Below are 25489 nucleotides of genomic sequence, written 5' to 3'. Positions count from 1 at the left end.
GCTGCTGTACACCTTAGAAGTCCTCTCCAGACAAGGTAACTGTGCTTCTGCAGGCTGGGCCAGTCTCTCTGTCTCCCTGGCTGTGATTCAGCCCCTTTTGCTGAACTCACTAAGCACAGTCCACTCTGCATAAACTGGTAATACTCAAGACTCCAGTGATCTTGTGAAATGTCTAAAAACACCCTACTTTGAAAAGAGATGGAGTTGCACCTTGTCTCCAAAAGTTATGGACTTGCTATTGCTCTTTTAGCTCCTCTGAATATGGGCCTGCAGACATTTTCTCCAGACTTTTACCTCCCTATTGAGTTCTGTATGAAATCCTTCACAAGGAACTTGGACTTTTGCATGCATGCAGGCAGGGATGCATACCTGCACAGGGAAACAGGGTCATGTTTAGTATTTGTAGAAGGTACCTCAGGTATATTTCCAATTTTGTTTTGGAGACTGAATGTTTTCCTTGCTAACTGTACGGTAAAGTACTACAGTTGGTATTCCCACGTACCGCATCTTCACCTCATCCATCCTATAGAGGAGGTAATTTTACCATCTTTAAATGTTCTGTTGTGGGTTTTGCAGGAAAAAAAAATCTTTTGCATAGGAGCTGCCTGGCCAGAAAACAGTTTTGCAGAAAAGGACCTAAGAGTCCTGCTGGACACCAAGCTGAGCATGAGCCAGAAATGTGAGCTCACAGCAAAGGCTAGTGGTTTTCTTGGCTGCTTGAGACAGAGCACTGCCAGCAGGTGGAAGTAGGTGATCCCTCGCCTCCGTTCAGTGTTGGTGAGGTCACACCTGGAGCACTGGATCCAGTTCTGGGTTCCTTTGTACAAAAGGGACAAGGACATCCTCAAGAAGAGTCCAAAACAGAGCCACTGAGATGCTGAAGGGCCTGCAGCACCTCTCCTGTGGTAAGAGGCTGAGAAAGGCTGTTCAACCTGGAGGAGGCTCTGGAGTATCTCATCATCTACAAACATCTGACAGGAGGATGCAGAGAACAGATCCAGGCTCTTTTCAGTGTTGCTCTGTGCCAAGACACGAGGCAATGTACACATGCTGGGACACAGGAGGCTCCCTCTGAATGTCAGGAAGCACTTCTGTGCTGTGCAGATGATGGAACACTGGCACAGGTTGCCCAGAGAGGCTGTGGGGTCTCCTCCCTGGAGATCTCCAGGAGGCACCTGAACGTGGGCCTGGGCACCTGCTGTGGGTGTGTGGGTGTGTGCTGGAGCAGGGCTTGGGCCAGATGGACCCTGAGGGCCCTGCCAGCCCCAACCGTGTGACCGTAATTTTCTGCCCTCAGCAGAAACCCCAGCCCTGTGGCAGCACTCCTGCCCCACCATTCCCACTTGCCTGGAGATTTCTAGTTTCTCGATGCGGCCCGGACAAAGGCGAGCTCTGCCGCACAAGCGCGGTGAGACACAAACACTCACGCCAAGTCGCTATCCCAGAGACCGTCAGAAAGCACCCGCTCCCCACCGCCCTCAGACAGCCCCAACGCCGCCAGGCTCCGCCCTTCTCCCCTCCCCTCCAGCCGAGGAGGCGGGCGGCGTTGGCGGCCTCTTCCCCGAGTCCTCGCTTTCCTCATTGCGCTTGCGCCGCCTGCTGCCTTTGCGCAGGCGCGGGAGGGGCGAGGAGCGGGTCCGGAGTGCAATTGCGGCGACCGTGCCGGTGCCGCTCGCCTTTCGCAGCGGGGCGGCGGGGATGAGCCTCCGCCCGGCCCGGTTCAGGAGACGCGGGCAGAGCGGCGCCGCACGCCAGGCCGGGTCCCTCGCAGCCCGCTCGCCGCCGCCAGCCCGGAGCGGGGCCGCCGCGGAGCTCGAGGAGCGGCGCTGAGCGGAGCCGCCCGCTCGGGCCCTGTCGGGCGGCGGCGGAGCGGGAGCCGTCGGGGCGGCCAGGCCCTCGCTCCCCGCGCGGCGGTTGGTCGCGCTAGGGGGGCCGCGGCCCGGCGCCCGCGGGAAGGATGGTGAGGCCGGTGGCCGCCCCTGCGCCGGGCCGAGAAGCGACGGAGCCGAGGCGGGCCCGGGTCGGCCCCCGCCGGGGCTGAGGGGCTGCCGGGGCGCCCCGCGGCGCGGCCGTGAGCGGCAGGATGAGCGCTCCCGCCCTGCTGCCGCTGGCCGGGCGCAGGCTGCCCGCCCTCAACCTGGGCGCCTCGTCCTTCCCTCACCACAGGGCTACCCTGAGACTGTCGGAGAAATTCATCCTGCTCCTTATCCTGAGTGCCTTCATCACGCTGTGCTTCGGGGCGTTCTTCTTCCTGCCCGACTCCTCGAAGCACAAGCGCTTTGACCTGGGGCTGGAGGACGTGCTCATCCCTCACGTGGACGCCAGCAAGGGGGGCAAGCACTTGGGAGGCTTCCTGATCCACGGGCAGGGGCACGACGAGCACCGGCACAGGTGGGTGCCCGCGGGCTGCGGGACTGCGCTGGGGGAGACCGCGGTGCAGAGGGCTCCGGATGTGGGCTTCTCGTGTTCTTTACGGCTCCCCCTCTGAGACTGAGGTCCTCTTTTGTTTGGCGGATGGAAAAGTTAGGGCTGCTTATCGTGACTGGCGAGGCTGTCGGGCTGTCAGCTAGAGACGTTCTGTCGATGTGGCTGTGAAAAGTAAGAGCCTTTCACATGTTTCCTGTTCTTACGTCTTCCCAGCATGTAATTTCTTAGTGCTATTCTGTCTGCCCTTATGTTCTCTGGATGTATGCAGCCGTATCTCTTTTTTTTTCTTTTTTTTTTCCCCAAGGTGATTTAAATTGTAGCCTTCTGGCTAGCCAGGGCTGCAAGGATCTGAGCTCTTCTCAAGTGCCAGTGGATATTTTCTCACTCTAGTTAATAACCAGTAGTATCAGTCGTGAGGGAAAGTGTGTGTGGTGAGGGTTACATTATGGTATTCAGAGAGATAACTCATGTGACTTCAAAACTGCTTCATCTTTTCAGTGGGTTTTACTTGCTTGCTCAAGACATCAGCTTGTTGGTGGATAGTATAAACTGAAATCTATCAACCTATGATATGCAGGAGGATGTTGAGCTAGTGTAGAAGGCATAGCCATCCTTTCTGGCCCTTAAAATCCATTGTTACAATGTTATTCCAAGCAATTGGACATGTCTGCAGTTGAGTCATCTTAATTGTTTGAAGAAATCAGAAAATAGTTAACAGTACCAATGATCAGTGGCATCCTGGTGGTAGCTTTTTGGGGCCACCTGAGGCTTTGTGCAGTGCAAGTGTCTCAGTGTTCAAGACTGGGTTATGTGAAGCTGTCTTCAAAACTGAGATTCCGAAACTTAAATGCAGGTTTTGCGGTATATTTGTTTCTAATACACTTTAATTGCTTAAATCACAGCTCTGTGTAAGATCTCTCCTTACTGCTAAAGATGTGTAAAATGTGGTGACAGTGGGTGATAGAATATCTGCTTTTCGGTATTTCAATATAGTGGAATTTAGAAACGTTACTTATGCTGGATAGTATTCTTTCAATAACTATTTAAAATAAATCCTGTTGACATGGTATTAGAATTTCCTGAAAGTTACTTGTATAGATTAAAAGGGAGGGGTGCAATTGCCTCTTTTTATTAACCTCTTATTGGTTACAAGATCTACCTGAATGCTGTGGTATTTTTCCTCATGGTAACTGTTGTTGGATGTCAGAGAATTTATCATGAGCTCTTTCTTGCTGACTGAAAGGGTATGGATGCTTAAAATTTAACAAGAACCTCTTCTGTATGTGATGTTAATTGTTGGTAGAGTTAAATGTTGCACAAAACATGGGCTTTAGTGGTCTCTAAATATACTGTTGAAGTTCTCATCTTTTCACTGTCTTTTTTTTTGGTGATCTCATTTCTTAGTTTCCCCAGTCACACTAGCACGTGCTGTCAAAATCAAGTTCTAAAATAGAAGACAGATGATACAAAGCGGTCAAAATTAGGTTTTGAAATAGATGACAGATGAAACAAAAACGAATCCAGCAGCAGTTTTCCAAACTCCAGCTGTGGCTGTTATACCTCATGTTGCCCAGTAGATGGGCCATAGAAAAAGGAGTTTGTTAATGCTGGCAGTTCTGAAGTGATGCTCCTAGATTAACCTACTTACGTGGATTCTTTTCAGGGTTGCTTTTTAAGTGTGATTACTGACACTGTGAGAATATACAAGTTTTATTTCACAGACAGATAAACAAAATGTGCTTAGCTCTGGTAATAAGTTAAAAACAGAGTCTAAATATACATTAAAAGCAGTGGTCGCTGTGTCATTGGTTGACTCTCCTATAGTTCCTCTATAAACTGTGAATATGTACTTTTTCCCACCCCCATCCAGAGTTGTCTCTGTCATGTGCAGGTTTTATGACCACCTTTTGTGTTGCAATAGAGCAAAAATAGATGCTATTCCTATTATTTAAGACCTGCAAACCACTAGAATATGCTAAGCATATCTTAACTACTTAAAAATGCTGCCTGTTTACAGGACACTTGTGGGAACACTGGTGTATGCATTGAGAGGCTAGGCTGTGTACTTTCCTTCTGGAGCAACTTCATTGGCTTGTTACCTGATAGTGTTATCAATAGATATTTGCTTGTGTGGGGTTGGCATGGTGACTGTTGTCCTGTAAAGGAATGCAATTGCCTACTGACGTTTTCAGTGTTTAGTTACTGTGCCCGGATCTTAGGGATCTTGACAATGTTCTTGGAAAGCAAAGGATCTTTTAGATAACTTAGTTTGGGATGAAGAGCTTTGTTCAGCTTACCATCCAGGAGTAAAGCTAAACATCAACTTCTCTGTTGGTGTTGCTTTTTGGATAGTACCAGGGAGTTGAAGCAAAAGATCAAGGTAAAATAACCTACTGAGTTACTGCTCAACGTGTGCATTGTGATGTAAAGTGTAATAATAAATTGATAAGCTTTTTGCAAGAACTGTGGGACTTGAGAAAAAAATGGATTAAGCCTCATTTATGAGGTATGCACTTTATCATGAAGTGACAGGTGTGCTTGTTTAGTGGTTAAGGAAAAGTTTATTTGGTGACAGTTGGTATTGATGTAACTGATATTTTGGGTGTTGGAAGGGCTTGCAAGCTAGTGCTCATTTTTAGCCATATATTTCAGGAGAAGCTCTTCACGTGTTCTTCCAGGCTAATTCATAGGGAAATTGGAAAGGTTTGTATTGCGAGATCTTGCCTTGGAGAGGAAATGGTGAGGACTTAAGAAGTTAAGCACATGTCTGGGCTTCTTAAAAATCCATTTCATTTCCACCAGATGAATTTCTCTCTGTTTCAAGTAGGATATTGCAGAAGTTCCGGAGTGAAAGAAGTACAGCTTTGAAGAAAACAACATCTTTGCCAGACAAACTTCTGTCATTCAAAATTTGGGAGAAGTGACGGTTGTTTAATACCACGTGGCAAACTTAAACATCTTCTCTGCCACAAAAAAAAAACTCCACCAAAAAAACAACCAACAATTAAAAACAACAACAACAAATGCTAAAGCTGTTTCTCACTTCACAGTTTCTTTCCCACTATTGTAGGTACTTTATTCTTCAGTGCTGTCTGAAAAATAGCTTTGGAACCAAACTAAAACATTATAGTTTCTTGGCATTTAATGTAAATAAATGAAAATGCAGAGAATCTACAATCTCAATGTATTATATGTTTTTTTAATAAGTTTATCTTTAATAAGAAATTTGCGAAGCTGTGCGTTGAGCTGCTAAGTTGCTGTGTATTGCTTCAAGTCATGATTCCTGCCTGTGCTTAAAAGTAAGGATTGCTCTCCTGTCAGCAGCTTGATAACAGGTGCCAGTAATGCAGCTGACCACTGCTCTGCCTTGGCCTTGCTGTGTGAGTGGGTACGCATCAGTATAAATCACACCTTTGACACTGTTCCTGTGAAGCTGAGGTACATTGGCTTGTGTGTTATGCAGAAATGATAAGCTCAGCAGTTTGACATGGCCAACTGTGGGTCAGCAGTGGGTGGCAATAGTTTTAAAACCATTCTTTCATTTCTTTGTTTTAAACTAAGACAGGAGGTTTAGGGTAGATATTAGGAGGAAGTTCTTCACACACACACACTGGAACAGGTTGCCCAAGGATGTTGGAGATGCCCCATCCCTGGAGGCATTCGAGGCCAGGCTGGATGTGGGTCTGGGCAGCCTGGTCTAGTGGTTGAAACTAGACTATTGTTATGGTCCTTTTCAACCCAGGCAATTCTATGATTCTGTGATTCTTTATTGCTTGATTTCTGATTACCTCAAAAGGGCGGTAGCTGCTATTGCTCTACTTCTCAGTGGTGTAAGTAATGAAAGTGATCATGGGGAGCTTCTTTATGCTACTATCTGCTACTATTCTTAATTTGAAAGAGTTAATGTGGTTCATTTGGCTTCCCTTACCTTCTGTGGTCTGTGTGGCTTAATTAGATATAAAAGTGGTTAGAAGAGTAAACTTCCCCTCTGTTACTCAGTGGGATCTGTGTCTCTTGTCATCCTCTTCCTTGCCATCAAGAAAAAGCTGCATAAAGCCAATTTCTGCACTTCTTCCCCTGTGTGTACTGGAGACACAGGTCATTAGTGCAATTACAGGTATTGGATGTTGTGAATCAGAGAACTTGCTTTTTGCCCTAAAAATTCAGAAGCTGCTGTAGCCTCTGGGGCTAAAGTCATAGTCCATCCAGTTTCTCTTCACATGATGTTGAGCCTGTTGTCAGGGCACACTGTATAATGTGTATACAATATGGGTGTCAAATGCAAGCTGAGGTGCTTGGTAGAGAGGAGAAGGCTCCCAGGGTGCAGGAGATGCAGGTCTTCCTTGTGATCCTGAAGAGCGCAGGAAGAGTGAATTCCAGGTGAGGGGTCAGAAAAATTTCTATTTCTAGCACAGAGAAGTTCTGTCTTGTCTCAGTCTTAACTAATAAAGGCTTTGCAAGAATGTAACTTTTGCTACTTTTTTTCAGTTGGAGCTTTTAGTAATCACTCTTATTTTCTGTTCTAGGCTCCATTTTGAGAATAGTGTTGAGAAGTGATGCTGGTGTTTGGAGACTTCCAGAGTCTGTTTTCTTTAGATTTCTTCCACCTTATACCCTTAAACTTGATTTTTTTCCTGAAGTTGTACTATGCAGTGGGAAAGGAGGTTCCCTCTTGTCTTATTTTGCAAGGTTGTGCTGAAATAAGTACATGTAGTAGGCTGAGAAATGCTTTCATCTTTATATTACAAAATGCAAATTCCAGACCATCTGTATAGATGTCCTTCCTCCTCCCTCTCCCCACCCCCATCTGCTTAACAGCCTACATCAGATGTAGAGTGCTTCATTCTTTGAGTTATCATGCTGTACTCCAGTTTGACAAAGCATTTCCTGCACCATGGAGGAGAGTTGAGAGCTTATTTTGCAGTTCTTATCCTTTCTGTTAAAAAGAAAGAAACAACACATTCTGTATTATCTATGCTTTGTATGCATTCTGGAAAACAATTAGGTGTGGGAAAACTGCAGAAAGCCTGCTTGCTGGATGTAGGCCAACTAGTGGGTGGGAAGTAGCAGCACTTTGGAATTTCATAGATGGAAATCTCCAAAGAATTGTAATGTGAATGTGGGTTACTTTATGGTGTTTGCAGTGATATAGGCAGTAGTAAGCAATGTGGGCATGGTGTGCCCAGAGTTCTTCCATTTTTTTTCTTGCTATTGTGAGTATAATATATTAAATACAAATATTTCAGTGTTTCTATGCTAGAAATTGCAGGCTGTTGCTTCCTTAAAACAAGTGTATGTAAATTTAATCACAACAAGACATCACCAAATTTGTATGAGTGCGTGATTTTGAAAGTAATGGAATGAATGGAATCTTAATACTGACAAAAAAGAGGGAAAACCTTGAAAAAATTTACTGCTCTTCTATCTTACGGCTTTCAGCTTGAATAAGGGAAAATTTGCTATTGGTCTGTACGTGAAACGTTTGAGCGCTACAGTATTTTCAGTTGATAATCATTTTACTTCATAACTTATCTCTGAATTTTTGTGAAATTATATATTAATATTTTGCCTTAGAGATGGTTAGAAATTTTTTTCCCCCCTTCTTAAGTTCTTCCCCAAAAGGCCTCTAGACTCCAAAATGATCAGTGATCAGTGTCTACTTCACCATCCTGTACTGTTGTTGTTGTTTGAATGTTCAGAGAAATTTGGTCTGATGCTTAGAATTACTTCTCACAGCAAAGACAAAGTAGGAACTACAATGCACGTGTTTATAGCTTGTGGGATTTGTTCTTTTGCCTCTTTTTCCAGTTGTGGAGTCAAGTGAATGCTATAACATGTCTTAATTTGGTACTTTAACATTCATTACTAAAATTTAGAGGGTTTTTTTTGAAAGCCAATTGCTTGGGGAAAAAAAAAAGAGGAGTGTTCAACGAGCTAGAAGTCAGGCAATGGGAAAAATCCCTTCCACACTTCCTTGAACTTTGAAATAAAAAGTCTGAGGACTCTAAATGCAGCATATGGTTTTAGCTTTTTCAAAGCACCTGCATTTCCAATGTAAGTATGTCCCTCTGATTTGATCTGTATGACTTCTATCTTTGAATTTCAGAATTCAACAAATAGCTTTTATTTTTGAGTACCTGACCAGGTTCATTGGTGTTTCCAAAACTTAAACATTTTGAGAAGATATGCTATAGGCTATGTGTTAACTTTCTGTTCTAAGTTGGAAGCTGTTCTTTAAGGCGTCTAGCTTTTGCTCTTAAGCAAGCAATGTGTATAACATTGTGCTGTAGGTTCATCTGTAGTGCTGATGCCCTGTTCAATCTTTTTTTTTTTTCCATGTAACTTCTATGGGAAGCAGAGAGTGACCTATCAAAATAAACAAGTCTATTTACTTGTGCATATCTAATTGCTAATTATATGAAGGAGAGATTGTAATTAGGGACAGTGTTGAAAGGAAGAGCCCAAGAGTCATCCATGAAACCTGATTAGTTATGCTGGTCAGTCTCTCTGAATGTGTTATAATGGTTGTAGGCAACATTGGTCCAGGTAGCTGAAGGATACTAACACACAAAGTGCTACTTTAGTTCTGCTCCTTGCAGCATTTGTTTGTCCAGATGCTGATTCTTATTTATGTTTCTGCCTTGTTGCCTTCAGTTTTTTTAATGCTTTTAAGATGCAGACTCATGAACTGGATTACCTTGTAATATGATATTCAGCTTAGTTTGATTAATATTTTATGTGCTTTCTTTTACTTGTTAGTTACCTCTTAAGCCACTGGAGGATGTTGTAAATGCTTTCCAGCCTCTTGCCATAGTATCTCCGTTGAATCTTACAGTAGACAGGGAGAAAGTCTGAGGTTTTCACCTGGCTTAATGTTATGCAGCCTGCTAAATATGCTGTAAACAAAGTTATTTACAGTTTTAAGGCAGCATGTATGATGAAAGTACTTTCTTGCTGCAACTTAAGATTAAGACTTAAGAGCTCTTAAGTAAGATTATTAACAACTGTAAGAAAAAATGGTAATTCTCACATTTAGTGTATACCGTCAGCAACCAGCAAGACATTTATAAGATCATATACGTCACCATTCAGGTTTAGCACTGTTTGTAGGCCAGAAAGGCATGTGAGGTTTACACAGGCAGGCTGCTTGGGAATGTTAGGTTTACACAGGCAGGCTGCTTGGGAATGTTCTCCTCTTTACTGCCCTTCTCCTGAAACTGGTGGCATGTTCAGACATCTGAAGTGTACAGTCAGGCCATTTATAGGCAGATGACTGTCAGTGAGTCACACTAATCCATTTCACATTCTTGTGATACAGTAAAAGGTAATTGCAAAGGGTAAGGAAGCGACCTCATTTGTGGGAGTGGCATATCCCTTTAGTCTTGGGAATGGGAAGATCGCATTTGCTGTGTTAAGAGTAACTTAGAGAATATGTCATTTCCTCAGCATATTTTTCATGTTGTTGTTATCTCCAGGAATTTCCTGCATTTTCAGTAATTGCTATTTTCATTATGGAAGTTAGGGATGCTGCTTTTGCTCCAGAATACTTGTGCTCTTTCCGCAGTGTATTTAAATTTTAATGCAAATCTGTCTTTTTGGACCACAAGCTTCCTGCTTGTTCTCGTTGCTTTGTGAAATTAGATATTATTGATGATTTCAAAATAAAGCTTGAAACAACACCTGCCACAATTTGAACTTGTGTGGGATGGGAAAAGTGATAGGAGTGTGATTTCTGAGGAAATAAGGAAGTTATCTTTGCTAGATAAGATGTGGTCTCTTCTACCCCATCAACCCTGTGTGGTACAGAGTCCCAAAAGTCTCTTTATTCTGTTAAATCCATGTTCTGCAGTCACACTTTCTCGTATACAAATTTGGATAATGTTTTATTCTATATTCAGATGAACTTTTCTGCTGTTTTGGGAGATCAGAATACAAGAGCATAGGTCAAAATCTATGGAGACAAGAAATGAGGGATTCTGAATAAACATTAGTGGAGAAAATAATCTAGTGTGTTAATACAATTTACTTAGATTTGCAGAATTTCACAGAATATTTTATAAGTCTTAGAAAAACAGTCGTGAGAAAAAATGGTGTGAACTGCTTTGACTGAGAACCATATTTCTAGTGACATTTTAAATCTTTTGTTAATCAGGTTTGTCTTGAAAGCACAGAGGACTGTTTTTACTCTAAACTTAATAATTGCAGATGATGCAAGTATGTCTGTTTTCCCAGTGCTCTAATCGTAAATCCTTAGTTTCCTAAAGGCACCTGTTTTGCTGTCATCAATTTCTGTTTGAGTGGAAGTGTTGCCCAAATTATTAAATACCTCTTGGATTGAATCCTGAACTGCAATACACTGTGATCTGGAGAAGAAAATGCAGCAGAAGAATAAATAGACTCTTCTGCATCATAGTATTTGGATTTTACAAAGAGGAAGTTTCATACAGTTAATTCAGGCTTGTATATTTTGTGAATAATTTCACATTCTAGACAGTGAAATCCATGGCTTTTTAATATCTTAATGAAATCTTTGAGAAAGCTACATTCCTATAAATGGGGAAGTTGAAACAAATGAGGGATTTTGTGGTTTATGAATTAAACAATTTTTCAAACTATATCCCTATATCTAATACATTACTCTATTTTAATCTGAGCTGTTACATGTTGACATTAAGTAGTTTAAATCAACTAAGTTGCATCTACTAATTATACTAAGTGAATCAGATTAGTAAGATGAGAATTCCGTGTAGTATAAACATCTTACTTGTTTGTATGGAGGAATAGTAATTAACACTGACGGATCGGAACTTAACAGTTATTGCAATGCAGGCATATTCTTAATAGTGATTTTTTTGTTTGTTTTTTCTGTCTGGCAGTGTCTTCATCCTGAGACTGATACCTGTGGAAGCCTGCCAAGCTTTGTGTTGATCTCTGATACTTATTTGAGCTGCTTTGAAAGTAATGCCTTCTGTTTTGGCCAATGGCATGCTGAGAAATAGTGTTTTATAGTTCAGAATGTGCTCTATCAAATATTGTTGTTATGCTCTTTGTATCTCTTGTAGTTTCTGTGGAGATTAACAGGAGGCATTACTTTCAGAATCATCTAAATATGTAAACTGCTCTATGAAGTGAGTAATCAGTTGTTGCTGCTGTCATTTCAGTACACGTGTAGAACTTCCAGACACAGCTAATGAGGTGATTGATATTGTTTTGGGAGTTTTTACGAACAACTTCCACCGTAAGTTATAAATTTGTTGCAGTTTTTTTGTCTTCAAGGTCCTAAACAGAATGGGAATAATTCCAAGAATTCATAAAAAAAAAAGTGAGTCTTTCAAAACAAATAGACAAAAAATAAAAGCAAACAAAAAAACCCTCACCAAACATATCCTTGTCCCCTCACCCAAAAACAAAAGCAAAGAAAACTCAAACCCAACAAAAACAATTAAAAAAACCCAAACAAACAAACAAAACAAAACCCAAAACCCTCAGTATATCAAATAACACTGCTTATCACACTCTCTGTATAAATTGATGCAAAGAGCACCAAAACTAACCAAACTGGTGGAATGGAGTCTGAAATCAGTCTGGCTTATACCCGGCCTTGTGTTGGCACTGCAGCAGCTGTTGGCTGCTTGCTGGCTAGAGCAGCCTTTGGGAACAGTTTATTGACACAAAATAAAATGTCTAATGGTGATTTTGTGTGTTTCTGAACCAAAAGAAATTGAGATTCACTACTGCTCTGCGTGTGAACCCCAGGCGCTTGGTTTACTGTGTTTTTTAATACATCTGTAATTTGATATGTTTATTTTTTTAATAAATGACTTGATCACTGATTTTATTCAGATGGATGCACTATTGTAGTTATACTTAGCGGTTTGCTTGACAGCCCTTTTCCCCTCCTTAGATGTAATTTACCCAGAATAGCATCTGGCTGTCACACTACAGTGGAACTAGATCATTCAGTCTACTGCAATTACAAAGAAGAATGAGGCTTGACACATTTGTGTCAATTTGGCTAGGTGCCTGACTGATTATGCTCAATGAAATATGTGATGTTTCAAGTGGTCATGTCATGTGCAGGAACACTTGCAGGAGGGACATCAGGTGCTGCAAAGAAAATGCTACCTTTACTGGTATGAATGGTTCAAGTATTGACATGAGTTACCTGATCAGTTCTTGGTTCTTGTCCGTTAAGGTATAAACCAATGCAAATCTTTTTGTTCCATAAATTGCTGAGGGTGATCCTGCAGAAATTTAAAATGCTGTTGAATTTAAAAGGAAGAAAGTCATTTTCTTGTTTTTGTTTTTTTCCTATAAAAGTTTCATTCAACAAGTAAACAAACCAGCAACCACCTCCAATTCCAAAGTGAAGTGTGTAACTTTGGAGTAAGTCATAATTACTGTGCCTTGGTTCCAGGAAGTCCTGGTTTGTTTTGAACCTCACTGGCTTCATAGCCTGAATTTTTTAGGAAAAAGCAAACTATGTAATGCTGTCTAATATTCTACTAACTGGAAAATGCAGAAACAAAGGATTTTAAATACTCCCTAAATCTGATGCATTGCTTCATTTTTTCCACCCCCCCTATTTCCACTCCTAACGATAAATTCTGGATCTTGTACAAACCCTAAGTAAGGCTCTTCCACTGTACCATGAGACATTGACTTAAGATGCATCAGACACAGCCTCACCTTTCCAGCTTTCAGGTGGATTCAGTAACGGTTAATGTAGAATGCCTTCTGAGATTTAAAAAACTTTATAATGGCCTCACGTTTTGCCAGGGGAGATTCAGTTTGGATGTACTGCTTTTTCCAAAAGAGTCAGGCATTGGAATGTGCTGCCCCAGGCAATGGTGGATTCATCAACCCTGGAAGTGTTGAAGGAATGTTTAGATGTGTTGAGGGACACTGTTTAGTGAGAACCATTGGTGATATGTGGGCAGTTGGACTGGATGATCTTGTAGGTCTTTTCTAACCTTGGTCATTCTATCATAAATAAATGGCTAGAGCACCTGTCCTATGATGACAGGCAGAAGGAGCTGGGATTGTTCAGCCTGGAGGAGACAAGATTCCAGGGAGACCTTATTGTTACCTTCTGGCAGTTTGTAGGGGTAGACAGTGACAGGACAAGGGGCTTTAAAATAAAAGAGAGGCAATTCAGATCAGTGGAAAACTTCTGTTGGAATCTGATAAGGTGGTGAGGCTGAAACAAACCGCCCAGAGAAGCTGTGGATGCTCTATCCCTGGTGATACTCAAGGCCACGTTGGACAGGGCCCTGAGCAGCCTGGTCTGGTGGGTGACAACCCTGGGCATGGCAGGGAGGTTGGAACTAGATGGATTTTCAAGTCCCTTCAAACACAAGCCATTCTATGATTCTACATCAGTCTGTTCGAAGAAACTTGTCATAGATAGTTTCTGTTTTTATGTTTTATTTTCAGTTTCTGTTCTACCTTTCTTTTTTGTAAGTTGATCACTTATTTTTAGCCATCTGAACCTACTGTTTTCAGTTCAGTGTTTTAGCAGTTGGAACAAAACAGGGCTATCAATGTGGCAAGTGTTATTCAATGGTTGAATGGTTTGAAACATCTAAAATAGCACCCACATCTCTTCTACCATGTGGAGCTTGGAAGGAAGATAGAAGAAGCTGTGTGGAAGCTTACCCCAGCCATGTTTGTCCCTTTCTTCCATGCAGTTTTTCAGATCAAGTGTCCTTTACCCATAGCCTGTAACAACCTTTTTCTTAAGGGCTAAATGTGGTGTCACCAGAGGAAGTCTGATGATAAGGGTTTAGTACTGACTCATTTTCTTCTAAAACATGAAGAAAGACTGAAATCTAACCTTTGAGAAGCATAAGTGAATGAAAGCCTCCATAAAAGTTAAGAAATTCTTAAGGAGGAAAGCTAAATGGGCTGTCAAAGCCTCTTTCTCAAATATTATGTTCTGTTTGCTTTATTGTTTCCTCCTTCTTTCTAGAATCCCAAACGGTAGTAACTAGAAGTGATAGAATATTATAAACTCCACAGGATGGAATTAACCTTCCATTTCCTAGTCTGGGAGCTTAATGTTCCAGCATCTTTACTGGGAAATTGCTTCTAACTCTAGTATTATTTCCATACATAATTGTGGCTGTGAGTGTATGACTTCTGCGAAAGCACTAGTCTTCAGAACTGGAGCCTTTATCTCTAGAGCTGCTATGGATATGGTTTCAGCATCTTCTTGCATGTGCGTTTTCTTCATGCGGGAGATGCACAGCAATTACTTCAGCTATTTGGGCTGTTGAGGATTGGTGTGCTTACCAACTCAATGAGTCTCTGCCCATGGAAGGGTGTAAGGTAGGAAAGTATTTGCTGCCTTTACTTCTTTGAGTGGGTTAATTCTTGATCTAGCTGAGCTGACTATTCCAACTCTTTCATTTTCTGAGGATTTTGTGCCTGTTTGTGTCCGTATTTTTCTTCAGAGTTAAGTTACTGTCTCAGAAATTTGGTTTGTTGCTTTTTTTTCCTTACATTTGGTGGCCTTTAGCTGTGAGAGTATCTTCTCATACCTTAACAATTGGGTTTTGGTAGAATTGAGCCCAAGTTCACACTGGACCCTGGGTTGTAGAGGGTTGAATCTCTTGGTTTAGTGATTTTAGGACTGTGTGCTTGTTTACTCTGTGCCAGTATGTTTCAAATTATTGTTGAAATAAGTGTGAAGGAAGGAGTTATGGGTTGTTTGTTTTTGGTTTCGGAATTTCCATTAGTCAAACAATGCCATCCTGAGTAATCTATTTCTTAATTATCTACTGCTATATTATGGACAGTATATCTGTTAAGGAAATGGCAGTTTCATGAAGAAGGTGAGAAAGTTGCCATAATCATTTGAGCTAATGAAACAGATTTAATTTGATCTTTGACTCCAGCTGTTTAAGCTGCATTTTGTTCTTGGGAATCTAGAAAAATGTATTTTGAAGAGGAGGTGGAGGAAGAAATCTGACTTTATATGTATGTGACTATAATAAGTAGAAATAACAGAAGATAGCCACTGTATGAACAGTATGTAGTACACACAATCTGAAAAATCTGAGATGATTATACTGATGAAGATTATTCAATGATCAAATTGCTGACCGATTTTATAGCCCTAACTTTTCCACTATTTCAATTGTGTGTTCTGGGCTGTAATACTTCAGTGTATTTTCTGCTTTGATCACATTAAAAGTAGTTCATAGCTAACTCATTTGTTGTTGCATATGTCTAGCACCTTTATATTTAGTCTGTGAAACACTTAAAGTATTTCCATGATACTGGAAATAGCACTGATAGCTGCTAACATTCCATTGCTTTAGTTTAATTTACTAACTTTTAAAATAGTTTTGTGAAAAGAATCAGTTACAGTTCTGGATGCTACTAGATATACTACTCTATAGACACTTCTAGATGTGTATACTAGTGACACATTGCCAATCATTTGTTGTATTTTGTTTCAGTTGCTGTATTCTGACAGTACTTTTATTGCAGATATATATATGAACCAAGATTCACTAGCTGTTCCCAAAGAATGCCAAGCCACTTTTTGCTAATGCTCACTCATTTGTAATGCATAAGAGTAGTTCACATTGCTCTTTCCTTTTCTGTACCTCTGCTGCATTCTGTTGCATTCACCAGCATGATGTTAAGATATGTAGCTTGTTTATAGGTCAGTAATTCCTTAGATTCTGTGCTCAATTTTACTAACCTAAATGACTGTCAGTGATACTGTTTACCCAATTGGAATGACTGTTTATGCAATTGGAAAGTTGTTTTTCTCAGTGTGAAGCTTATTGCTTGCTTTCTCTGCAGTTATCCCATATGGAAGAAAACTCCATTGCATAAATTATGGTATATCTCCATTCTTGGGGGTGTTCAGAAGCCGTCTGTACCTCAGCTGGCAACCTGCTCTGGATGGCCTTGGTTGAGCAGAGGTTAGACCAGATGACCTGCAGGGGTCTCTGCCAACCTCAGGCATGTTGTTCTGTGTTGAAGACTGTATGTGTGGTCTCTCTTGATTGAAGGGAAAAAAAAAGCTTGCCGTATTCATAAATGCACTAAGTTTTATGAGCATTGAGTTGTTACATGAGACTTTATTTTTTTAATGGGGAGTTGCTGATCCATTGTTACTTTTCTGGCCTTTTGTAATAGAAAAAAAAACTCGCCCAACTCTCTTTCTTGAATCATGACTATGTAGTTTATTAGCAGGGTGGATTTTTTTTTTATGTGGAAACTTATTAAAAGCAACTGTAAAGCTAAGTAATTTGTAACACACCCTTGTCTTTCATCCTCTGTTTTACTGACAAGATTTAAAAACTTTTTGAATAATAAGGTGTGGTTTTGTTCTATGGATCACTGCAAATTTGACAGTTTTGATTCTGTTTCAAGGTATTCCATGGCTCTCTTTTATTATGGGTTTGACTGATTTGCCAAAGATTTGCTGTTCTCCTAACTACTCCTAGAGGTGTGGTATGGGAGGACTTTCTATAGAGAGTGTTTACATTTTAATCAATCCAGTATAAAAAGTATATCCACACTGCAGTCTGTCTTCCTATACAGAATCATTAGGATTGGAAGAGACCACTAAGATCGTCTAGTCCAACCATCACCACCCACTAAAGCATGTCCCACAGTGCCGCGTCTACCCTCTTCTTGAAAACCTCCAGGGGCAGTCACTTCACTACCACCCTGGGCACCCTGTGCCAATGCACCACCTCTCACCTTCCATAGGATATTTGAAGCACTGTTGCTTCTGGGATGTACAAAGCAATTCTGAGTGAGTAAAATAGTGTTATGGAAATATGGCAGCTCATGTTGGCAGAACATCTGTGTGAGGTAGCTGCTTCTATAGCACTTTGCAGAACCTGCCAGAGGGATTCCCATACAGAGACATGTAGTACCATCTGCTTACCTGAAAGTTTGCCATCTGTGAGTCTACTTTAAATGCTGTTTGCTGCTCTCTCTTTGCAATAGCCATTGTTTGTGTATTATTGTTAGCTGTTAACTTATTTTATATTTGAAAAATTGAGAATTTTTAGATTAAGAGGATACTCATGTCATGGTTTTTGCTTTCTCCAGATGTTTTTCTTTAATTTGAGAGTCTTCAGGTTTACTTTAAGAGACTGAAAAGACTCACAGTTTAAGATAGAGGAGCTAACATATTTATTCTGGTACTCTTTTGAACACAGGCAGCAGGAATGAGGCATTGCTACAGCTCAGAATTCTTACTTCTACAGTATGGAGAATGAGAAGAGGTAAACAAATACTTGATCAGGAATGAGAGTGTAGAGGAGGGGAGTGTAAACCAGGGCTAGCAGAGATTGTTCCTGGTAGTGGTGAGAAGGAGCAATTAATTTTGTTCTTTGTAAGCTGCTGGTGTGAACTGCACACAGCAAAATAAAAGGAGGTGGGGTGGCTGTGAAATAGTGACTTTTTTTCCCAGAGTAAAAAAAGATGAACGTTGTCTGAGGTGTAAGAGAAGGTGGGCATTAGTTGAGGGGGAGGTACCAGAGGCTAATGGGAGTGACACTGGAGAAAGGAATCACTTGAAGCCAGTTGCTGTTTAGTAAGGCATAAACAAATCTTAGGGTGGTAGGGAGTTGGGTTATGGAATGGAGGAGGTAATGTCCTTGTGATAAACTCAAGGAGTGGAAACTAAATGTGATGATTGGGGAGGGAATGATGAGTTAATGGCTGTGTAAGTTTGTCTGCTCTGTATCACTTGAGATCCTTGAATCTGTAACACTTGAAGCTCATACTGTGTTCTCATGTGGTCAGCCTTTTAATCAATCCTTGCTCTGAGAGCAATGTTTGGGCATTTGGCCAGCTAGAAGACCTTGTGTGATCAATGATTGGCTGAAGGAACTGGGCTTGTTCGGCCTGGAGAAGGGAATGCTGCAGATAGACCTCATTGTGGCCTTCCAGTATTTAAAGGCAGTTTATAAACATGAGGGAAATCAACTTTTTATATGGATAGATAGTGATAGGACAAGGAGGAATGGTTCTAAACTAAAGGAAGGAAGATTTACATTAGGTGTCATGGGAGAAGTTCATCACAGAGAGAGTGATGAGGTGCTGGAACAGGTTGCACAGAGAGGCAGTGGATGCTCCACCCCTGAAGAACTGATCTGGTACTTGATCTCGCAGTTGGCAGCCCTGCCTATGGCAGGGGGTTTGGAGCTTGATGATCTTTGAGGTACCTTCCAACTCAAGCCATTCTATGATTTTTTCAGTTCAGTCTGGTCAGTTCAGCAAGGCTGACTTGCTTGCTTTCTGATCTCCTGAGAACCTGCATAGGGAGTAAGGGATCTTGGTTTTGTAGAGCAACCAAAGCTCTGGGATGTAAAGTGGTTTCTACAGAGATGATGATCCACACAAGGAGTACTGAGTTATAATATTAATTACCTAAAACAGTGTTTGAGCTGTTGTTGATCATATTACTAATACTGCAGTTCTATGTAAGCAGTACGTAATAAATCCATGATGTACGCGGATATGCAAGCATCATTCATATGCTTCTTGAGTTGCTGCTACAAAATAGCTTCTTTTCTTCTCACTGCAGCAACACCAGAGAGGTTTCTGTATGTTGTTCGGAGCAGGTTCCTATGCTGGTGGTAGGCAACTGCCTTTCGTACAGGGATATGCTCTCACAGGTCTGTGTGTGTAGCTTCTTTGCCTTGAGTATACGATAAAGGCTGTGTCCTCCCCTGCTGGAAACTGTGTCAGTGGATGGGTCCTCTCTGAGATGGCCAGGAGAACTTCCCAAAATTTAACCTGCCATGGCTTGTGCATGTGTTAGTGGTCTGTGATCTAGGAGTTGTGTGGGTTGTTCAGTCAGTTCATGTCTTACCATGATTTTATTTAGTAGTTGTCAGCTTCCAGCAGACCCCTGCCTTATTGCTGTTGGCAGTTTAATTTCATTTTTTGTTATAATAATCACCTTAAAGCAACAATGTGCACTTTGGTATCTGGCTGATCTTGTTAAGGGTAGGCTGTATACCTGCCCACAGAGGGAAGATTGCTCCTACTTCTTTCCCCATGTTAGCTTCGACTGTCATCTGACCCTGCCACCAGCTAACTCAGGAAGCTAAACCCACACAGAAAAACTCAGGTAGTGCTGTCCAGCACAGCACTACCAAGGCCCAGGTAGTCTCCTGTGCTGAGTTCATCAGCCACTGAGAAGTACCAGAGTTGGTGCATGGTTGAGTAGAATTTGGTGCTTGGCAGTAGCCACGTATTAATCATCAGTATAATGTGGAACTGTAGTCAGTCCCACTTTGTACCCCTCCCTATTCACCTGCTGCAAGCTGATGTGTGATACCCTGTCAAAGTATTTTTCTCTTCCTCTGCTGTTGACCTACATAGTAACTGATATCAGGAGGCTGTCAGCTCAAATGTTATGGATGTAAAGCTCCAGCCTCACAGTCGTGAATTACTGAGATGTTAAAATAACTGTCATACTTGTCAGTGATTGCTGCTTGTTAGTTTTCTCTTTGGATAAATATAAATATGCATACACACATCTAATTGTATACAGCAAGTATGTTTTGGCACCCTGTTTTTCCTTTCTAGTGTCTCAAACTCATTTCTTGAGATTACTTATTTTACACTTCAGAAAGTCGGGTGGATATTACTGCTCTGCGCAAGTGTTTTAGGTTTTCATATTGAATTAGTATTTTAAACTAAATAAAACGTTCAATCTTATTTTAGCAAATTAAAATAAAATTGATTTTTATAAAAACAAGTTAGTACTGGTATGTCCCCCTCCTTGTTCTTAAATTTTAGGACGAGCTTGAAACATCTGTTTGGAATTGTAATTTGTCCTACTGCATACAGAGAGTGAGGCTGTCCTAGTATATATATTAAGGATTTAATATGTTTATATTTAGCACTTCCCACTGCAAGGAATTCTTGCAGCTTTCTCTGTTCATACATACTGGTTTCAGCAAGCCTTTGATCTCTGCTGGAGGAGTGTTTTTAAGCTATGTCTTGTGAAGGTAAACAGGTGAAATCCTGTTTCTCTTTTATTTTTTCTCTTAAGTGTTGCCATTTCTTCACAATGTAATACATTAGGGAACCTTTGGTAGCATATTAGTCAAAACTAATACCACAGTGTTCTGTTATTGGGCTAAACTACATGAATAAGAGCATTCTGTAATTGATAGATGTGCTGATTCCTTTTTTATCATGTAAGTATGAAGGACAAAAAAAATTGAAATAAACAAAACTCCTGCTTTAAGGCTTGTTCAGTTTCTGGGGACTGTTTGGGCCTTTTCAATCATACCTAAAGATCTTTTTCATGCCTCTAGGAACTCTTTCCAAATGTGAGAATGAGGATGCTGTCTGTATCGCTCTGCATGTGAGTGATTAGGGTTAGTATGTTGTTGCTTTGTGCTCGCTTCTGACTTCATTTCCTTCAAAATTTCCTGTACAAAACTGGCTTATGAACCCGTTGTCCCATCTTGACACGTCTGTCAGGGGACGTAACTAGTGGAGAGTGTGAAAGAGTAGCAGGTCAGTACAGTAGTGCTAATGGTGTAGTGCAAGCTTTCCAGAGCACGTACTGAAACAGTTGCTGGTGCTTCACAGAAAAGAGACCCATGATTCATTTTCTTTAAGTGAAATGTTATGTAAGAATCACGTTAAAAAAAACACAAACCAACTATGGCTTTTCACTCCAGAAAATGTTAAAATGTTGAGTAGTGTAGGAGGTGCTGGTTATGCACGTGTGTGTGAAACTTTAATGTGGCTCTACATGTGTAGGAGAGGGTGCAAATTAAGGTATAGTGGAAACCTGTAATCTTGTAGTTTCTTGGTTTTCAGGTGATTGAGTCTGTTTTAAATCTAAAATTAGCATCTAAGTCTGACTAATCTTGGAATTCTGTTTAATGTGATATCAGGCAGCTTGAATAGGTTTGTGGTTGTGCTGGGAAAAAGTTTCCATCAAAGCAAGTTTGTCTTAATCATTCTGAAAAATGAGTGTATGTATTTTTTTTGTAGAATAGAGAAAAACAGTGAGGACTGTAGCAAGTGATCTCTGTAAAACTTGAACTTGATATGGTGTGGATAATACTGCAGTGCTTAGTTGTATTTTGTGAGAACTTCTGTGATACAGACCTGATTATAGAATGCACCACTTTTTTCTTCTTGGCTTGTGTAGCTGGGTTTGTGCCTTTTTAAGCTTATTTATGGGATACTTATTTTTGACAGTAATAGTAAGCTGGGCGTAAGGTAATATTTAAAAACTTGATGCTGCATAACAGTAAAACTCTGGTTCCTTTTTATTGAGGATATGTTTCAGTAACTGATCTGTGCTACTGACAGCAGTGGGACTGCTTTGTCCATCCTATATGTAAATGTGCTTTTTTGTAAAGATGTGTTTTTAATGGGAAACAGATGTTGCTGAGCTGTTGTATGAGAACCCAGTTATATGCGATTGCTTTCTCAGTGTCTCAGGACCGGCTATGTATCATTCTTTGATCAACTCTTAAGTCTTGCAAATTGGGAAAGAATCTGTTTAGTCTGGGGAAGAAAAGGCTGAGGACAGACCTTATTACTCTCTTCAAATACCTGAGAGGTGATTGCAGGGAGAGTGGGACTGATCTCTTCTTGTTGGTGACAGGATGAGGGGAAATGGCCCCAAGTTGCACCGGGGTAAGTTTAGGTTGGATATCAGGAAGAACTTCTTTACAGAAAGGGTTGTTAAGCACTGGAATAGGCTATCTGGGGAGGTGGTTGAGTTTGGAATGAGTTTAAAAACTGTTTGGATGTGGTGCTCAGGGACATGATTTAGTGGAGTTAGGGTAGTATGCTTAGGTTGAGGTTGGACTTGGTGATCTTGAAGGTCTTTTCCAACCTGAGTAATTCTATGATTCTAATCTAGAGTGCAGGATGTTTGCCCATTCTGTGTTTAATAGTCTAAATACATTGCTATATACATATCTAAACTTCTACAGCAACAGCTGGATAGTGGGTTAGAGTGGAAAATTCTGTAGCTTGACACTATTAATAGAAATAGACTTCTGCAGCTTAGAATTAATTGCTGCCAATATTTTGGTGCATTTTGTATCTTACGTCAAAATAATATGCATCCAGATGCTCATTTCTAACTTATTTTCTGACCAAATTCTCTTTTCCTACACCACTTTCCTTTTCTGTATCTTTTTCTTCTAGTCCATTGGAAATGAAAATCATATGCTCCAGTCAATATAGTGCTAGGAGATAGGATGCTGTTTTATATTCTTACATAGAGCATGTGGCAGCATTGCTCTGATTTGGGTTTCTTGATAAAATACAAAGAATTCTTAACTTTCTTAGTTTTCTAGTAAGACTTATGCTTTTGAGTATGTTTTTAATGAGACTGATTCCTAAAAATATTTTTTATATTATTAATAAATGTTTTGACTGGGCCTCTGCACAGTCCTAATACACCACATTAGTAATTAGCAACAGCCATTAAATTCTTATATAGTGCCTGCCTTTGATTATTTTTGCCTTCAGGCAGATCTAATTGCATTAAATTTTGCATCACACAAAGGAAAAGAATCTGAAGAAGTTTTTACTTGAGCTGTAGTGTTTGAAAACTACATTACTGTTGAACTTTATGCATCCATTGTTTTTTCTAACCTTGCTTTTTTGAGTGACACTGAGATGCTGCGCACAAAATAGGGTAAGTTTGCATACACATTGTTGAAAGTGTGTAAAGTAGTTTGTAATTTCTGTTTGTTCACTGATGAAATATTTGTTAATTGCTGTTGAAATGGGAAAAAGAACAAAACCATATATTCCTGCAACCATATATTCCTGGTTCTTCTGAAAAACCTGCATGAGCTGATACATGAAGTTTTTTAGCTTTTACAAATATTTAGCCACTATTATGAATGTAGTTGCTGGGAACTGTTTGCAGATTTTCTGGCTTTTAGTTTTGTGGTGGGTTTGCTTTTTGTGCTAAGAGATCTGCTTCAATTCTTCAGCCCCTCTGTGAGTTGTTCAGCCTCTGCTTTTAAAATTCTAAATGCATTCTTCAAGAGTTTTATTTATTCTTACTCCAGAGCTGCTTCCAGAACCACTGCCTAAATCACAAGAAGAAGGAAAATAATTAGGTAGGGATAGAGAAAGAACAGCAAGCATTGGCCTTTAGTGATCAGCCATGGAAATGAGTGAATTTAACTAATAAGTGAAAATTGGTCATTTTTTTTCTTTCCATAGTGCCTATAGAAATATATACCACCAACTAACTTACTCCATTAAAAATACATGGAAACAAGGCAGAACAATTGAAGTGCAGTAGAGTTCTGGAAAAATAGAAGAAACGCTAGGACATGGACAATCTAGACAATAGAGAAATTTCTGCTGTTGAACAGAAAATGTGGGAGGAAGATTAAAAGTTATGGCTCATCTGACTTCAAGGTGAAACCCAGCTGTCTGCAAAGAAATGTCAGAGGCTGAGGTTTTGGCTTAGATGAGAGCAAGTCCAGAATGGGATTATGGCCCAGGTTCCTGGTCTAAGAATTAAAAATAAAAAAATAAAAAAAAAAATCTGGCATCACTGGGATATGCTGGCTTCTTCTGGGAACTGGTGACAAGACACGTGGGAATGGCTGTATCAGAGGGATTCAGACTGGGCATTAGGAAACATTTAGTTACTGTGAGGATGATCAAACACTGGAACAGGCTTTCAAGAGAGGTAGGTGGTGCCCCATGCCTGTCAGTGTTCAAGGGGAATTTGGACAGTGCCCTCATCAGTATGCCTTAACTTCTGGTTAGCCCTGACGTGGTCAAGCAGTTGCAGTCAGTGGTTTCTGCAGATCCATTTCAACTGTTCTGTCATTTATTGTTCACAAGTGAAAAGTTTGTTTGCAGGAAGCCTGTGTACAGTTTAAGAGGGGTTATTTAAAACTGAAGGAGGGGAACACCTGTGTCTCCTCTTCCTATCACAGCCCTGACTCATGAAAGTGAGGAGAACTAGTGTTTAAAATGGGAGCTGCATCACTGAAGAAAACCTGGGAAGCAAGCTAGCAGAGGATAGCTTGATCCAAATAACAGTGTATTCTCTCAGGGGAGAGAAGAGTGCAAAGATTAAAGGGCAGTGCAGTGGAAAGACAAAAACTTCTGAGGAGAGAGGGGTAAAGGGACTTGAATAAAGAAACTCTCATTTGTGTTTGACAAACAGTACTCATGTCATCTGCAAATATAACCATCTGCTAGAAATAACGTTCCTGTCATGTTTGCCTGAAAGGAGCCACTGAAGAAATCTGCACTTCTGGTTAATTTTCTGGGCAATGAGAGGCAGTAGATGTCTAACTAGTGTCCTTGCATGGCATGAAGATGTGTTCTCCATTTAGTAGGAGAACATGTTGGGCTTTTAATGTGTGTGGGTGTTATAAAATTGTATATAAGGCTATAAATATGTATAACATATTTATATAATATATGTAAAATTATTGTTGTAAGCCTAGAGGGAAAATAAAGTTCTGTACTTAGCATGTAATGTTTTTGAGGCACTGAGTCAAAAAATTGTTCTTGTCTACCCATCTGCTGAGAATTCAAACAATAATAAAAGTGTTTGTTGTCTTGCTTTAGTAACCCAATGCTATTCTTCTGTGTGTGGGAGAACAGTTGCTGGTGGCCAGTTTTCCCTACTTGGCTTAATTTTCTCTTTGATTTCTTTTAAAAAGAGAATCTTGACTCCTAAAAACAAACTTGATAGCATCTTTGTTATGAATAACTGGTCTGTAAAAAAAAACAAAACAAAACAAACAAACAAAAAACAACACCACCAAAAACCCCGTTTTGTCCACAGAAGGTAGGAGAGACTTATATTAAAATTCATCCTGGTATGTGAAGCTTTAGTGACTGCTCTCCAGAAGGTCGCATCTCATGTGTATTTGTAGTGCATTGTATCATTTGTTGATTCTGTTATCAAGCCTTACAATATGACCACCTCTGAATACATTTTGTCTGCTTGTGGAGACAGTACAATGCTCTTACATAAGCAGCTGCAATAGTTAATGACAGTAATTGTTCAAAAAATGTGCACCTGTTTCTGATATGCCTT

General features: G+C 40.6%; 1 protein-coding gene across 2 annotated transcripts in view; it reads left to right on the top strand.

Annotated features, from left to right (window-relative positions):
* The first annotated feature begins 2012 nt into the window (after positions 1-2012).
* MAN1A2 (mannosidase alpha class 1A member 2) overlaps positions 2013-25489 on the top strand; it is a 138373-nt gene continuing 114896 nt past the window's right edge. For both annotated transcript variants that reach the window (XR_004169200.2, XM_031610253.2), the window contains exon 1: positions 2013-2391. Coding sequence is in view for 1 of the 2 variants with exons in the window: in XM_031610253.2 (XP_031466113.1) it covers positions 2084-2391 (308 nt within the window). In the remaining variant the exon portion in view is untranslated. The remainder of the gene's footprint in view (positions 2392-25489) is intronic.

The sequence above is a fragment of the Phasianus colchicus genome, chromosome 1 (assembly GCF_987193195.1).
Source record: "Phasianus colchicus chromosome 1, bPhaCol1.hap1.1, whole genome shotgun sequence".
In the NCBI taxonomy this organism is placed as follows: domain Eukaryota; kingdom Metazoa; phylum Chordata; class Aves; order Galliformes; family Phasianidae; genus Phasianus; species Phasianus colchicus.
Note: the sequence above shows the minus strand (reverse complement) of the source record. Positions and strands in the feature narration are given on the sequence as shown.